We start from the raw sequence: 18,915 nt of genomic DNA on the forward strand, positions 1-18,915 counted from the left end.
TCCACGGAAACACTCTTCATTTTATCTTGTATAACATCACTTGACAAGAAATACAGTACGCGTTGTGAGTTCCTTGAAACACATACTGAGCATTACCGCAATAAAGTCTGCAAATACAGGGACATCATTTTATTTTTACTAACATTTTTAATATTAACTTGCCTATACCTCTGGATCAACGCCGTTTGCTATCTCCTTCCACGACTGGAGTTCGATGATACTGACGTAATATACAAACAAATCACTTTACTAGGTATAGGAGGGAAGAAAAGTAGTTCATCCATTTATGTAAACTTGGAAATATTGCGCTTTTGAGTTTAATCATTTTCATTAGGTGTTTGTTTAATCAAAATACAGTACAGTATTAACAATGAGTGTTTTTACTCACAAACTGAGCTGTCCATGTGGACGTATTCATTATGCAGTGTATATTATACTGTCTACAGCACATTAGCGTACACTATAGAGAATGAAGTTAAATTGAAAAATAATCGTAATATGGATATTTAAACACATTTTTGAAAATGGTGGCCGTTCATTTCGATACAGGCTTCAGTTCTAATGTGCATATTGTTGCACTATACACTATTGTACCTAATCCCAATTACCAGTTTCGTTCTTCGTACGAGTAACTCATGTTGAAATAATTATGTACCTACTCTACAGAAGAGTATCTTACATACTGTAAATTCAATCTTCACTTCTGCCCAATCCGAAAAGATAAACTTACTCAGACATACTATCTACTGTCTGTCCAAGTGTTTATGTCATAGGGTCGTAGAAAGGGAGGAAATCACGTGACAGTTAATTACTTAATGAGGCCCTTTTATTTAAGTTATTTTAAACAGTTGTATAATATTACGTAGACGTCCAATTCCTAACAGAAATTAATGTTCTCAGAAAAGAGCTAAGACAGCCCAGCCACTAGCTGGCGAATAAAAGCTGGTGGGGGGAAACCGGGATACGATGTAGGCAAATGGACGACAGTACCTGTGCGAAAATGATTCAATATTGAAAGCTCTTTCGTCACTGGAAAACGTGAACATATTTTTGGAACGTACTGTTTACTGTGACCGTAAGGCTACTATGGATCTGTATGGAGGACGGTTGAACTTCATTAGTAGAGGGGGTGGGAGTGAAGTACATTCAAAAACTCAGCTACAATAAAAATTGAAGTAAAAATAAAATGATGTCCCTGTATAATTACAGAACGGTAAGTTTCCAACACAACAAAACAGCCAGAGAGTGGCACAAGGGCTTTGTATCTCACCGTGATTGTTTAATTTGTTTATATATGAGATTACATAAAACTGAATTTTATAAGCGACAGTAGTCTTAACCCTACTTTATGATAAAGGTAAAGGTAGCTCCTTCACATGCCATGGGGACACTTGGGGTGGCATGAAGGTGGAGGGAGCCCCATGCTTTCTTGACTTCAACACTATATTGAATACGCGGTACTCAATTTCATAAGAGACTGAGCGAACCTCGGGGCCGCTCTGAAAGTTTGACGACAAAATTCCATCATCATCCGGGATCGAATCCCAGCCCTTCCAGTCTGTAGCCACTGCTCAACCAACTGAGCCTACCCTGTCACCTGCTTTATGACAATAACCAAATGCTTTTAAGCGACTGAGAAAATACTCGACTAGAAATTATTAATTTCTTCTAATTAATGCAAATTAAGAAACGATCATGTCACCTACAAATAAACTGTTTATTATTATTATTATTATTATTATTATTATTATTAGTATTATTATTTACTTATTTAGTTATTTATTTATTCATTTATTTATTAAATTTACTGTATTTATTTATTTGTTAAATTTATTTATTTATTTGCTTATTTATTTATTCATTTATCTATATATCTATTTATTCATTTATTTATACATTTACTGTATTTATTTATTTGTTAAATTTATTTATTTGCTGATATATCTATCTGTCTGTGGAAATAGGTTTTGTTTCGTATATCTCCAAAATAATATATTTTTCACTAGTGAAACAAATCTGAAGTTCCTGCATAACCACTCATTCTACAGATATTTGAAAAAATCAGTTTTGCAAGCCAGCAAATCCTGAACACTCAACTCAATTTCAAAACACACACCCTTTTTGACACAATCATGAACACACCCCACCACAACAGAAAACCATAAGATAGCGCGGGATGTTCACTAGGCTTTGGACAATGAAGAATACCACTTCGAAACTAGTCAGCCAGGAAAAATTCCTCATGTTAACATAGTTAAGAAGTTACAAAGTTAATCAGTGAACAAATCTTAGCTAGATTGACTCATAAATGCTAGGCCTAAATGTTAAAAGATTCGTCCTATAATTTACCGTACGTAGACAGTCGGAAAGTCAATTCTCCTGCTTTGTATGACAGTTACAGAAAATGTAGGGGAGACTCGGCTAATTCCGCAATATTAAGAAGTAAATCTATCATATTTTTATCAAAATGTTTATTGAAAAATTTTATCAAGGTATGTAGACATGGACGAAACCTTTCATTACCAAATGAGATAAAGAGATCTATTAAAATGCAAATATATTTAGTTGTACATATATTACAGTTGAAAGAGAACTCGGGTAATTCCGCAACAGTGCGGATAAATCCGCGATAGGACTTGGCTAATTCCGCAGTAGTAAATAGGGGAGAGTCGGGTAGTATCGGACATCGGGTAATATCGGACAGTGAGTTTCTTTCATCTACCACACGATGATAGTACCTGATTGACTTGGTTACGTTTCTGTGATGTCGCATAGAGAAACGTAACCATGTCATTCAGGTACTACCATATGGTGGTAGATGAAAGAAACGCACTGTCCGATACTACCCGATGTCCGATACTACCCGACTCTCCCCTAATTATGAAATACATTATGAAAGTAACATAAAAGGAACAATTTATATGTAACAATGCTCACTTTATTCACAGCTGTGTAGCAAAACACGAAAAACAGCCAACTTTCGATGTTTCACTGTATTGCCGACAGAGGTGTCGACCAATATCCTTGATTTTTTTCTATAGCACTGCAGAGGACATGCCTCCTGTTGACAGCCTCTCAAAACTTACGTTCATGCCGCAGTAAAATTATACAGGGTGTTTCAAAAATACGGGGCATAATTTCAGGTATGTATTTCCCACATGTAGACAATCAAAATAGTTCATTACAACAAGTGTCCGGAAATGCTTCATTTCCGAGTTACGGCCTTCACAACATTGAAATTCACCGGAACGTTTTTCTTTCCGCAGGTCGTTGCCGTCAAAGGAGACATTAAGAGGGCACTCTGACAGTTCATTCCGAGGCGAAGGTTACATTCAGTGTTGTGTAGGCGTTAGACTGTGCGACATGCATTCAAATCAAGAGCTGGCCTGTAGGCCTACACGTTGCAAATGATAAGGATACAATTGATACTCTTTCAACAGTCTCCAGACAGTCGTATGAGGAACATTGACTTGCAACGCTACCCTTCGTGTGCTGATAGGAGTCATGTTCACAGCCTCCAGAATCTCCTCCTGTACTTCTGGAGTTGTAGATCTTGGTCGTCCCCTTCCCAAACCAGGAGAGTTAAATTTTCCATACTCGCACAGACGGTAATGGAGACGTACAAATGTCTTCCGATCTGGACATTGTCGCTGTGGGTACCTCTCCTGGTACAAACGACGAGCCAGCGCAGCATTGCCGTCCGCCTTACCGTACATGAAGTGTATCTCTGCCAGCTCTTGATTTGAATACATGTCGCACAGTCTAACGCCTACACAACACTGAATGTAACCTTCGCCTCGGAATGAACTGTCAGAGTGCCCTCTTAATGTCTCCTTTGACGGCAACGACCTGCGGAAAGAAAAACGTTCCGGTGAATTTCAATGTTGTGAAGGCCGTAACTCGGAAATAAAGCATTTCCGGACACATGTTGTTATGAACTATTTTGATTGTCTACATGTGGGAAATACATACCTGAAATTATGCCCCGTATTTTTAAACACCCTGTATATACACTACTGCGGAATTAGCTGAGTTTCCCCTACTGTACTTTTGTACAAATTTCTCGAACTTTCTCTCCTACCCACCAGCATAACCAGATTTTTCCGTTTAAATTAAAATTTCATAATTGCTACAAAATGTATTTATAAATTAAAAATATATTTAAAACTTTAACAACCATCATCTCTAAATATTATGTGTAGGAAATACTATACATCCCAGAGTTCATTAAAATAGACATTACTAATTTAATAGTAAAACTGTGTAAGACATGTGGCTCTGAATACTATCCCATTCCTTTGAAGTGAGCGTCGCTTGGGAGACTTTTATAAGACGGGATGTTGGACGCCGCAGGTGATGTGACCGTCAGATAGGCTATAAGCGAGCGAGAGAACAAGTGTAGTTTCTATAAGTAAAGTAAACAGATATCCCAGTATCTAACAAGGAGAGGCAGGGAAAACATTAATCAAGATTGACGTTCGAGTCATTCAAAGAGAATATTTGTGGGTCGGGATGCTCGGAGCAGAAGACCATGCTTGAGAGGCGAGGCGAGTCCGCCGGACCGCAAGTAACAAGGAGCGGCTGCTTGCATCCGTCACGTGAAATCCGAGCACCGGATTAACACGAAGCACATGCGTGAAGATCCGTCGGCCTTGATAATACCTTCAATTCCCAGTATTTAAATCCCTTCTGTTTTACTTTTGAATCTTTTCTTAGACTTCAGTCTTCGTGTTCAGTCGTCCGAATTAGCTGGTGCCACCATCACCAAGCACCAAGTGACGTTCGGTATCCAGATGAGTAGGTGATTTGGCAGAGCGCTGGCTTACGACGATCGAGGACCCCAGTTAAAATACCGGCGAGGGTGGGGTTGTATTTGTGGGAGACACACCAAGATCCTGAAGGTTTTCTTGGGATTCTCCTGTTTTCTCGTCTTTATTTCATCAGTAATCTCAACAGTTTCACTTTCGTAATCATCTCCGTTTCGAAAAACAAGTTACAGGCTTCTGTTTGTCTGGTGTCGGATCGGCCATTCGCCGTGATGGGTGCTCCTCGTAGTTTGTTCCTAGATATACGGAATATCTACAAATGATTGAAGAGATTTCGAAGAATCATTGTAGGCAGGGGCTTCTCGTCCTTTGGGGCTTTCGGGGCTCAGCCCCGCATGAAAATTTGCGTAATATATTATTTAAAATATTTACTAACAACTCTCTAATATAAAGGAAGTCTCGTTCTCTTTATAGTCAAGGTTTGGACTTCATCTGCGCGGAGGAGATGCTATAATCTTCTGTTGTAGAAGCGACAGATAAATTCTCACCCGGAGATGCTAGATCCCCAATACAGACCTTACGAGGAGAGTATGACGTAATTTCAGTAATATCACAGTCTAGTATATACAGTCACGAAGCTTGAGTTGTGAGGGTGCTAGGAACAATAGACTGTGCCAGTACTATTTCGCATTGTCTGTAATGAGGCGTTATTAGCGATCCTAGTGGTTAGCAACTATCTATGGATGCATATTTACTACGTATTGAGCTTCGTGACTGTATATACCGTATTTGCTAGCGTAATTTGTGCACTTTTTAATTAACTTTTGCCACTGAAAAATTGGGGTGCGTAAAATATGCGGATTTTTCAACTAAGAGGTCCTGTTCTGAGTTTATCTCAATTAGTGTATGTATAGGTAAGTACTTACGGTAGGGCTAATTTTCTATACCGGTAACTTGTCTCTACCAAGGACAAGCATTGTTAAAGTAGCGGGACTTTGGGGTTTCTTTCTGAAGCAGGTACTTCAGTTGCTGGTGAATGACCTACGATGGACTGTAGGGAAGGAAAATTCCTACTACACTGAAAAAAATATGTACGTAATCCCTACTACACTGAAAAAAATATGTACGTAAAATGTGTGCGCAAAATACACGGAGCAAAAATAAAGTTCAAAATAATCCCTTAAAAATTAGGGTGCGCAAAATACGCGGGGGGCGCAAATTACGCGAGCATATACGGTACTAGACTGTGATAGAACCTCGATTATCCGTTTTAATGGAAGGAAGATTGTGAACGCTTAATCTAAAAACGAATAATCCATATTATAAGTTTTAGTCCACTCAAATCTATATGGCGTAATTTAAGATGCTTTAAAATGCCTTTATTTTTTCTACATTTTCCCGCAACAAATTTCCTTTCTATATCTATTCTAAGTTTGCTAATTACTAATAAATATTCGAGTAAATGGCTGCAAAGTAAAATACTGTATTTATGATAATCCAAAGGGAGTGAAAGTATTTATTCAAACTTGTTACAAAAAAGAACGAAAGTTGCGCATTAAGCGCAATTACGCTTATAGTGGTAGGCACAATTCAGAAAGTAACAAATAACAGTGTAAGCTATTACTACAGGGACATCATTTTATTTTTACTTCAATTTTTATTGTACCTGAGTTTTTGAATGTACTTCACTCCCACCCCTTCAACCGTCTTCCACACAGATCCAAGACCGCATATACAGTCATAGTAGCCACAGTAAGTTCCAAAAATATGTTCGCATTTTCCAGTGACGAAAGAGCTTTCAATATTCAATCATTTTCGCACAGGTACTGTCATCCATTTGCCTACGTCGTATCCCGCTTTCCCCCACCAGCTTTTATTCGCCAGCTAGTGGCTGGGCTGTCTTAGCTCTTTTCTGAAAGCATTAATTTCTGTTAGGAATTGGACGTCTACGTAATATTATACAACTGTTTAAAATAACTTAAATAAAAGAGCCTCGTTAAGTAATTAACTGTCACGTGATTTCCCTCCTTTCTACGACCCTACGACATAACCACTTGGACGGACAGTAGATAGTATGTCTGAGTAATTTTATCTTTTCGGGCAGAAGTGAAGATTGAATTTACAGTACGTAAGGTACTCTTTTATAGAGTAGATACAGAATTATTTCATCATGAGTTACTAGTACGAAGAACTGGTAATTGGAATTGAGTACAATATGCTATAGTGCGATAATATGCACATTAGAACTGAAGCCTGTATTTAAATATCCATATTATGATTATTTTTCAATTTAACTTCATTCTCTATAGTGTACGCTAATGTGCTGTAGACAGTATAATATACACTGCATAATGAATATGTCCACATGCGCAGCTCAGTTTGTGAGTAAAAACACTCATTGTTAATACTGTACTGTATTTTTGATTAAACAAACACCTAATGAAAATGATTAAACTCAAAAGCGCAATATTTCCTAGTTTACATAAATGGATGAACTACTTTTCTTCCCTCCTATACCTAATAAAGTGATTTGTTTGTATATTACGTCAGTATCATCGAACTCCAGTCGTGGAAAGAGATAGCAAACGGTGTTGATCCAGAGGTATAGGCAAGTTAATACTAAAAATGTTAGTAAAAATAAAATGATGTCCCTGTATATATTACTTTAATAACGCTCTCCTTCTAGGTGACGGGTAATGCACAGAACGGTCAATCGAGGTTCAACTGTATGAAATTGATCTTGAATTTGATATACTCGTTTTCCACACAATTCCCAAGCAACGAACCACTCAATTTTGCAGGTATGGTTCCAGAACCGCAGAGCCAAGTTCCGACGCAATGAGCGCAGCATCCTAGCGCAGAGGAGCGGGCTGTACAGCCGGGAGGTAGCGCCCCAGCAGAACGGCGTCGCCTCAGCGGCCGTGGAGCAGCCTCTAGCCCCGCGCCCCACCGCAGTTCTGCCTCCAGGTAGCCCACTACCACAAGCATTCAAGTTTTACTAAGATTTAAATTAATTTTTTGTCTATTTTATTACTTAGTTTTCTCATTTTTTTTTGTTTTTTTTTTTCTATCCGTAGTCTACTCTTTAATTTAAATATATACAGTATATTAGGGTGGCCCTTATTTTTCAGCTTTCTAAAAGTTTAGCTCCCACCCCTCTATCTTGTTCCAATCAACAAAAAACGATCTGTGCAAATTTTCAGCTCTATCGGACATCTGCAAGTCGACCCTCATCGACCATGAAGTTTTGAAATTTTAGCCACTAAAATATTTTTTCTAATATTATTAGATAAACCTATATTATTATTATTATTATTATTATTATTATTATTATTATTATTATTATTATTATTATTATTATTGTATGTGCTTTATTCACTTATTTTATAACTAAACATGATCTTGTTGATAAATAATTTTTCAGTTATTGATTCAGAACTGTCTGTGCTGACCTGCTGACTGCTCGTGTAAAGTGACTTTCAAGACTTTTTTCCTAGAGTTGTAAAATGGCATCAACCTCTTGACGTAGTTCGTCACATAAGTTAAGACAATACTTTTATGTCTCTATTGTTGGCTACATCTCCAATCAAATCATCGGATCCAAACTACTTTCAAACCAGCAAGTTTTAAGCGTTTTCTTCTACAATGTACAAGTTGTAAATCTTACAACAAAGGAAAGTATAGCATTGGTGATTCAAGAAGTTTTAATTTTTTGGCAAAAGGCACGAATCCGTACTAGAAAAGTGACCACTGTGTTCATAAGTTATTCAAACTCTTTGATGATTGGAAAGGTTTATAGAAATATTTGAGTAGAACTACAGGCAAGGAAAAAGAAAAAAAGAGATATTTTTGTGGAAATTATGGACGATCTCTTTGACATAGCTCATTCAGAGCTTTGGGACAGATGAAAAATGAAGATAAGAATTTTTAACGATGATTTTTCTTGGCAGAATTCCAAAGAACGGGATATCGTTTCATATACTAGAAGCTGTAAGTCATGCTAGATGAATGGCAAAAGCAATTTTTGCATTCAAGATATACTTATTACAAGATCAATTTCAGGTATCTCATAAGCAGAAGAAATCTTTAGGAAGAATTTGTATTTTTCTTGCTCTAGTGTAGGCTATGTCTGAGCCTGGTTTCTGTCATCCGAAGCAATTAAAGCACCTTATCATGATTTCTTATTCATGCGTGAACTGATAAATTATCAGGATATTGATCCAGAGATCAGGCTGCTGCAAATAAATTTTCCAACCATCTCTGGTACTTAGTTCCCGAAACTGTGGTTGTATCCTTATTTGATGACTATGTTCTAACAGCGGTTAAAGCAAATATGGCTCAAGTTATAATGGAAGAAGAAAAAGAAGAAAATCAACTGAAGAGCTACATTCTGCAACAGAATGATTTTTCTTCCTTTACAAATATTGAGTTTTCGTCTTTTGCAACTCCTGGTACTAAAATTTTTTTCACGAGAGTTTCTATCAGCATCCATTTCCTCAACAAGGACCCTTCAACTTGAAAGGATGGTCCTGTTTACAAAAGTGGAATTGAAAAACTTTAGAAGATAGTTGTTGTGAAGGACGTTGCAGAAAGAGAAGTCAAACTCATTTAGGCTTACAATAATATTCACACAAAAGATGAAACTGAGAAACGATTTGCTTTGTAGATTGTTACCAGAGACTGTAAAAAATACCAACTGCTACTATATCCTCCCTTAGGAAAAAATAATGTTCAATGTCCGTTCATTTACATAGTGTTTTGATTCTATAGAAATTATTGTTGTAAATAAAAATGTGTTTCTCTTATAGAAGTTGTGTGCGTTACTAAAAAAACCTTACATTTCTTAAATTTTTCATTTTATTTTCAGGAATTTTTCGAATTAACTTTTGGGAAATTTCGTTCAGAATATTTTTAAACAATTGGTGGGGTCGCCAGAACGTCCACATAAATTTCTCTAAGAAGAAAAAAAGAAATAGTCGAGATAGGGAAGAGTATACCGCTTTTGTATGGAATTAATCGTTGCGTATACTATGCTCCAACTTCAAAGCGTTTGAGGGTCGCCAAGCAGTTGTCCGATTGAGCTGTAAATTTGCACAGATAATTTTTTTGACGATTGGAACAAGATAAGGGGGTGGGAGCAGCACAATTTTAACTTTCGGAAAATTACCTATAGCTAAGGGCCACCCTAATATATATATATATATATATATATATATATATATATATATATATATATATACTAAATGAATAAGATGAGTCCCGGGTTCAAACCCTGTGCCCGGCCAATCTGAGGTTTTTTATGGTTTCCCTCAGTTATAAAGACAAATGTCGGATTGAAAATTTACATACCATGGTTCATCATCGCCTTAATCACCAAAATATCACTAACATTAACAAAATCTAAATCAGTTACACGAGTGATCTACATAGGCCTACAGGGTGATTCAGACCACCCGTCACAGTCATTTATTTCGGAAACTAGAGCAAGAAAATTTTCGAGACAAAAATATTTATAACTAAACCACATGTGAACTTTCACTTGAGCTTGATTTCATCAATCAGCTCTAACAGGAAGTAGGGTCAGTGGCGTATCACTTTAAAATTTCAAATGGGAGTGGGGGTCAAAGAGGGTACCATATTATAGAGCTCTTCAAAACAACTTTCAGAGGAAACGTTTTTATTAATTCCTACTCTTTCAATGAGAAAACGTACGAAAAGGCAATGGGTAATTCGGACCATCCTCAAGTCATTTATTTCGGAAACTAGTGCATGAAAATTTTCGAGACAAAAATGTTTATAACTGAACCATATGTGAACTTTCACTAGAACTTGATTTCATCAATCAGCTCTAACAGGAAGTAGTGTCAGTGGCGTATCACTTTAACATTTCAAATGAGAGTCGAGTCAAATAGGATACCATTTGATAGAGCTCTTCAAAACAAACGTTTTTATTAATTCCTACTCTGCCAGTCACTTGACCACGCCGAAGTATTAGGAGTCACTGACAGTGTTAGAAGAAGAGTACAGCTGTGTGCTGCTCAGAACGGCAGATAGTTTGAAAATTTATAAAAAATTAATGGAATTGTCCAGCCTTTCAGTAACATGTCAACATTAATTGTCTTCTTTACAGTTTCGTCTTGTAATATTTCTCAATATTGATGGCATTGCCTTTTCGTACGTTTTCTCATTGAAAGAGTAGGAATTGATAAAAATGTTTCCTATGAAAGTTGTTTTGTTTTGAAGAGCTCTATCAAATGGTACCTTATTTGACCCCGACTGCCATTTCAAATTTTAAAGTGATACGCCACTGACCCTATTCCTGTTAAGGCTGACTGATGAAATCAAGCTCAAGTGAAAGTTCACATGTGGTTTAGTTATAAATATTTTTGTCTCGAAAATTTTCATGCACTAGTTTCCGAAATAAATTACTGTTACGGGTGTTCTGAATCACCCTGTATAACACAAGAATAGTCAATGGCCTACTGATACAGCCAAAGATCCTAGAGAGGAGATTTGACCATACATGTTGAAATATGTATAAATAAACTTAACAAAGGTAAACTCTGCAGTTCCTAAATATCGGTTCTAATTTTGCCATATACAGAGGGGTTATTCGTTGAGATATTTTTAACAAAAAAGTTTAATACAATTCTGCTCGTTTTTTCTTCTTTTCTGAGATAAAAATTGTTTTATATGAAACATTTCATAGCGTGTTTTTGGGAAGCAATTGATTTAATTCCCAATATGCTCAGTCAATTTAAGATAGAGATTATGATAATAAATTATTGAAAGAATTTTAGTTTTGTCCTTCAAATGTGCAGAAATTTGATCCGAACAAATGTAACATTTTCACATTTCTTTACACAACGAAAAGTTAAATTTGTTCAGATCAAATTTCTGCACATTTAAAGGACAAAACTAAAATTATTTCAATCATTTATTATCATAATACACTGCTCTCTTAAACTGACTGAGCATATTGGGGATTAATTCAGTAACTTTCCCAAAACACGCGATGAAATGTTTCATATAATTTTTTTCTCGAAAAGAAAGCAAAAACGATCAAAACTGTATTAAACTTTTTTGGTTGAAATAGTCCAAAGAATAACTTCTTGAAATTAATTACTTTACTTGCGACTCATCCTGTATAGTCGAGTGATTGTGACAAAAATTTGTCTGTACTGACTGATGTATCACCATTTTAAGAAATGTTTATTTATTTATATTACAAAGATCACACATTACGGTACTAGGAAAAAAGTATCGTATCTCACATGAATCTCCACCGCTATTGAGGTAGTTATATAAAATCGTAATTATTTTCTATGCCTACTGAAAATACGTCGGTGATTCAAATTTGAACCGAACTTTATATGTGAACTGTATATAACATAAAAAATCAAATCCATATTACACTATGCGCCAAAACAAACAGTACTGAAATTACCGCCCATCTGCTGTCCATGTTCCCCTAGCAACGAAGTATTTATTTATTGTATACGAATAATAGCAACATGCGTTACAAGAGCGGCATGTTGACGTTTTCATGGTCGAGGAAAAGATTGAAAAAGCGAAACGTAGTTGAGCTTTTTTAATTTCCGAGAACATGAAAATAAACATACCGCTCGTGTATCGTACATTATTTTGTGCGAAGATCGTTTATTACATACCTGAAAGACGAATTTCTAATTACTTGCAATGAAATCTCCATGTTGGTTTCTGTTTAATGACGCCAACTTCGGAACACCATTTCTTCAACATTGTTGCTGTAAAATATTTTCTGTGTTTACTATACTCCAGCAGGCCGTGATTTACGTCTGTCTTTTTTTTCCCCCAGTCTATAAATGCGAACTTAAAACAAACGGTAAGGTTATGTAATTATTTATTTTTCATTTTAATATTTTAACAATATTATTTATATAACATATTGCAGTAACAACATCGGCATCTGGAATCTCGTTGAGTTTTTCACGGCTTCCTTAATGTTACTTGTATCAGGAATGCAATAAGTTTCGTGGAGTAGTAGATTTTACTTAATTTTTGCAAATATTTAAAAACAATAATTAACATTGCAATTTAGGTGAAATTGCAGTGGTAAGTTTCCAATTTATAATTATTACTATGTTAAACGTCTCTAAAAATAATATGTTAAAAGCCTAAAGCAGTAAAATGAATGTCGCGCTTAAGCGGTAAAAAGAGGGAAATTGTTATGTGTTACGTTGGGAATACTGAATGTGGTATTTCACACTTACCGCGTATTGGTTCTGTGCGGAAAGCAAGCAAATACGCACGATCTCGCACAAAATAATTTGACAAATTGTGAATTCAGTGTTGTGTTGACTTCTGCAATACCTTATGGCAGTAGTGTCAGAGTTGTGAGCTCGGAAACCGGTTGTGGTGCTAGAGACGTCCAGTCGGAGCGTGAACTTGCTTATGTCTGTGGAAGCACCGGAGCTCGCAACGAGTTATAGTGGAGCGCTCCGCTCCGTTTAGGCTGTGTCTGACCACGCTGCATTATGGTTATCACAACAGAGGAGAGGCAACTAGGCCAGGAGATAATGGGGTAGGGTGGCCAGTTCCTTTCCCCCTCCATCGTCGACTAGCTACATATTACACTAATCAGACTTCAGATGTATACAGACAAATTGTTCTTCCTATGACACATACCGTCAAGTGAGATGTACTGTCTGATAATAGATGAAAATATCAGCCACTTCTATGCCCAAGGTTGCGGGTTCGATCCCGGGCCAGGTCGATGGCATTTAAGTGTGCTTAAATGCGACAGGCTCATGTCAGTAGATTTACTGGCATGTAAAAGAACTCCTGCGGGACAAAATTCCGGCACATCCGGCGACGCTGATATAACCTCTGCAGTTGCGAGCGTCGTTAAATAAAACATAACATTTAACATGTCAGCCAGAACCTCAATCAGATGTGTTTAAGATTTAATTATGTTTTATTTAACGACGCTCGCAACTGCAGAGGTTATATCAGCGTCGCCGGTGTGCCGTAATTTTGTCCCGCAGGAGTTCTTTTACATGCCAGTAAATCTACTGACATGAGCCTATCGCATTTAAACACACTTAAATGCCATCGACCTGGGCCGGGAATCAGATTTATTGCGAGATAGGCCCATATCAATTACTGATATGAACACACAAATATCCCGGTTTCATAAATTAAAAATATACCAAAATCAGCGTTAAGATTTTGACTACATTTTAAAGGTTTCTTAACTTTCAGGGACAGCTCAGCCAGATTACTTGAGTTACGACCCGTCGTGGAAGACCACTGCCCCTGGATGTCCGCAGTATGCAGTGCTTTCCAGTACACCTGCACTTAGCAGTCTTCCTGTTGGAACGCCGTCCTGTGCATTTATGACGTCTGCAGGTAAGATTTGGTACAGATAGGCGACAGTTCAGACGAAAAAAAATTGCCGCAATGTTTCCGCAGGACTGGCATATGTCATAGGAATAGCGTAGCTGCCAAATTTGCTATATGCAAGGAATATCATTAGCCATTATAATCTATACTAATAATAAATCTGTAGCCGAAATTTTTCTGGTAATTTTCGATTTTACAAAAATAATTGGTCCTAACATATATAATTAACCACCCTGAAACCGAAAATCGCTTTTTTGAAATTTTGTTTGTATGTCTGTCTGGATGTTTGTTACCTTTTCACGCGATAATGGCTGAACCGATTTATATGAAAATTGGCATTCAAAATACGTTATTTAAAAGGGGGGGGGGTTATAAGGGGGCCTGAATTAAATAAATCGATATATCTCGCTTATTACTGACTTTTGTAAAAAATGTTACATAACAAAAGTTTCTTTAAAAATGATTTCCGATGCGTTTTATTCTTTATAAAATTTTGATAGGACTGATATTTAATGAGATAAATGAGTTTTAAAATTAAAATAACGCCAGCTAAGACGGTGCAATGAAATAACAAATGACTTCGTCTATAAGGGGCCTTGGACAACAACAATTGAAAGCTATTAAACATAGTCTACAGAGGATGTTTCTGCGTTTGTGGGAATAATATCGGAAGCTAAATTAACCGATTTGTATAATTAATTATTATTTCACCATTGGAAAGTGTAGTTTCTCTAGATGGACATAATGCTATAATGTTATTACAGTAACTTCTGAGTAAATCGAGGGCAGGTAAGATTAAAATAGCTTCTTATGCACAGAAAATTTGATAGGCTATTTTGTACATTCGTTTTCTGTATTTCTTAAAATAATATTTATGTACACACTCATTTTAATCTCAGAGAATTAACGAACAACGAGAGTGTATTGATTTAGTATGCAGTAATAGTACGTTAGCTTAGCAATCCATTATTTTAAATATAAATTTTAACTATGCTCAATTGAATCGTGTTAAAATACACACGATTTATCCTTCTAACAAACACGAATGTTCCCTGGATCAAACGTCCTATTTTAATTATGTAATTACTTTATATTTATTTCTAACAGATGCAGCGGAGCGCACGGGTACGGCTAGTATATAAATAACACTGATCAACAAAATTAAACATCTTTTTTGTTAAAACGTAAAGAATAGGTGATTCTTGTACCATTTTTCGTGCTGATTTTAGATCTGTTTTCAAAATGTCTCTGTATCCAGGATTTTTGAGTAATTATATGAAATGTACTTCAGGCTTTTCTTATATTGATACCTCGCAACATGTTACCTAAAATCATATTTATTTACCTAAAATGTGTGTGAAATAGATTTTAGGCTATACATCGCTTGAGAAGCATTCTCTTTTGAGTGTCCTGCAGTAGTCTGACAGAATATTTGGGCTCCATTTTTCCTGGTAACGCCTTTCGATTTCAGAAAAATACTGATGAAAACACTCTCCATGTTCGTTGTTCACTACCCAAAGGTTTTGAGGAAAGAAAAAATAGATGAGAATCCAAGAAGTTATTTTGACAGATATATGATACCCCATCACGTTATAGTTCTGATTCAGCTTGCTGATAAGTTCTCTGTAATCTTCTGATCTTTGGTTCCCTAGACAGTAACAGTCTCTTGAATGATCCTTAGGTTCCCGGCATATCATTGGACCTGAAAAAAACATATGATGGGATGCTTATAGCCACCCAGTTAGGCTAGTAGAACACAACAGATTTCAGGGGTCCAGTTCCTGTCCTCATTATTTTGCAGTCAAAAGAACACTGTAAGCTCTTTTTAACTAGTGTAGTAAAATTCACCCGTGTGCTTTCAAAGTTAATTAACCACAAACGTAATAAAAATTGTTTGTGATTTACACAGTATTTCGAGGTATGTTTCACTTTATAAGATACTTTTACCACACTTAAAATTAGGCAAAGGAAACACTGGTTATGAAGCTTGTTTCATGAATGTAAGTTCCAACTCAACTAAGAACTAATACTCTCACAGTCTAATGAAGAATAAAATTTATTTTTATGAATTCTGACTTCATAGGCAACAGTGATATAAAGTTATAGGTCAATTGTTAAAGCAATAAAATATAATATTTGAAATATTTTCTTTCTATTAGCGTGTTAAGGAATGTATATAGCAATAAAAATAAATCAATTTTTCTAAGATTACAAAAAATATGGTGGGAGATAGAAAAATTCTGATTTCATTTTTGGAATCAGCAGATGACATATAAGAAACGGCAGAAATTTTATATTTAACTAAATCATTGTTGACAAGTGTAATGGATGAGAAAAGTGGCAACATAAGATATTTGAATCCTCTAGATTCAAAAACACCTAAAGACGATTTTGTTCATAATTGAGTTATGCCCACATATTGGTTGGTAAGAATGAATTCTAATGATTTAGCCTATACGAGTATAGTTTGAATTTAAAAATCCACTGAATTTAAAGCAAAAGGTTAGTTAAAAGTCACTGTTAGGTTGAAATTTCCTCTATTTGCCATCAGTTACTGTCAAAGCCCTTTAATTTGTGAAAGTGGATATAGGGATTTTGAATCCATAGGATTCATTTGAACTTTGACCGTTGAAAAACAATATGTTGGGCGTAGGAGTACTTAAAAGGTGTGTCTAATACCTTTCTTGTGCTAAACTCAAAGATTGCCGCCTATAGTCGATGATAGCAACCCGATAGTACAAACAACAGGATTTCATTATTATTATTTTATTTATGATATTTTCTTTTCTGCAGGAATTTCCTCGCCATACAATGCTCCGTCTTTAGCGGTTTCACACCAGTCAACAACAATGGGTTCCGGATATAGTGTCAGCACCAGTATTGCCAACCTCCGTTTCAGAGCGCACGAGTACAGTCTACATCCAACACAGATATAGTGGATAAGCAAGTGGAGACAGCTGTATGTGAATGAGAGGTTGGAATTACCAGAACCGAGTGGCCACGTTAATCGCCAGTATCCCAGAACAAAAACGTTCGAAGTACACAATGACTATGGGAACTTTTGAACATAATAGTCTAATTGAATTTAAATTCATTCGACGCACTTTACACCACCATTAACCCATTGTTATCCTTAGAGCTCAGTTCACATCACCAATCAGTCTAGACCTCAGACATTTTAATGTCTGGTTCTACTAACTCAAATGTTTATCTATTATGAATACAGGAGCACTAACGTGCCGGATGTCATATTGCACTTTCTGAGGTGTTTGTTTATGATGCTTGTTGTTATAATTGGGTTTTGGTGTAAGAGGGAGTTTAGATTCCAAGGGCCACATCCCAACGACTTATTAATCTAAGCTCAACAGCACTCTATACACAAAACTCTACCGTCAGGTCAGTGTTGCCAATGTCAGCGGCTTCCCACTAAATCTGGTGGTTTTCGATACTTTATTGCGGTAAAATACGTGCGGCTCACGACAGGATCATCTTGGCTGTCTGCGCATGCACGGACTTTTTTTTAGTTGGTTATTTAACGACGCTATATCAACTACGAGGTTATTTAGCATCGATGAAATTGGTGATAGCGAGATGGTATTTGGCGAGATGAGGCCGAGGATTCGCCATAGATTAACTAGCATTCATCTTACAGGTGGGGAAAACCTCGGAAAAAGCCCAACCAGGTAATCAGCCCAAGCGGGGATCGAACCCACGCCCAAGCGCAACTTCAGTCCGGCACACAAGCGCCTTAACCGATTGAGCCATGCCGGTGGCTTGCGCAGACTTGGCTAATAAAAATCTAAACTAAGCAAACCTAACCTTCGTATATGCAAGATGTGTAAACAGAACACGAAGAGAACTTCTTGTTTTGATGTGGAATGTATAGTAGTGGCAAAAAAAAAACTGGACCGACCCTTGTAGCTGATTTCAGAGCCTTGTTCACAGTGACAGCACGATAGACTGGTAACTAAGACTTTCGTGGTTCGAATCCTGCCTGGGAAGGAAACTTCCTTTTTTTTTTTTTTTTTTTTTTTTTTTTTTTCCGATTGCAGCGATATTTTACTACTTAATTAACTTATTATTCCCAGAACATGAATTTTACCAGCTTATTTTATAATGGCTTTCGAAAAGGGTTATGTCAGCAGTAGAAAAAAACAATTTCAATAGATTACTCGCTATCTTGTGAATGTGGGCGTGGCATGCGCAGTGGCTCATTTCGAGGACTTTGATTATTCCGTCGGTCCGGTTTTTATTTTGCCACCACTGTACATGCGAAAATAAATTCAGGTAAAGATCACGCTGGCATTGCATGAGAAGTCTGCGCATGCGCCACAGCCAAACTGTTACTGTAGCGAACCTGGTAAAAAAAAATTGGTCGGGCAGCGGTAAATCTGGATGTTTTTATATTGAAATTTAGCGGTTTTAAGTGGAAATTTGTGGGTTTTAAAGAGAGTTTTAAATGAAAATAAATAAATATATATATATATATATATATATATATATATATAAATATATATATATATATATATATATATATATATATATAATTCCAACGTGTCTCATCTTTTTAAATACGTCACTTTATAGCTTTGAAATAAAAATTTTCATGCTTTATAGTCTACTCTTTGTAAATCGAATGAAATTATGACGATATAAAAAGCACATATTTCACAATGCAATACAACGAACTAGAAGAACAATGTAGACACCTTGACTAAAACTATAAAAATGTAATTTAATAATTAGGATGTGGGTAATGAATGAT

At 36.3% G+C, this 18,915-nt stretch overlaps 1 protein-coding gene across 1 annotated transcript in view; it reads left to right on the forward strand.

Moving 5' to 3' along the window:
* The window catches only part of LOC138709496 (paired mesoderm homeobox protein 2-like), an 84,808-nt gene extending 66,178 nt beyond the window's left edge, over positions 1-18,630 (forward strand). The window contains exons 3-5 of the mRNA XM_069840303.1: positions 7,568-7,733; positions 14,010-14,156; positions 16,944-18,630. Coding sequence (XP_069696404.1) covers positions 7,568-7,733; positions 14,010-14,156; positions 16,944-17,086 — 456 coding nt within the window. The 3' untranslated portion in view covers positions 17,087-18,630. The remainder of the gene's footprint in view (positions 1-7,567; positions 7,734-14,009; positions 14,157-16,943) is intronic.
* The last annotated feature ends 285 nt before the right edge of the window (positions 18,631-18,915 follow it).

The sequence above is a fragment of the Periplaneta americana genome, chromosome 11 (assembly GCF_040183065.1).
Source record: "Periplaneta americana isolate PAMFEO1 chromosome 11, P.americana_PAMFEO1_priV1, whole genome shotgun sequence".
In the NCBI taxonomy this organism is placed as follows: domain Eukaryota; kingdom Metazoa; phylum Arthropoda; class Insecta; order Blattodea; family Blattidae; genus Periplaneta; species Periplaneta americana.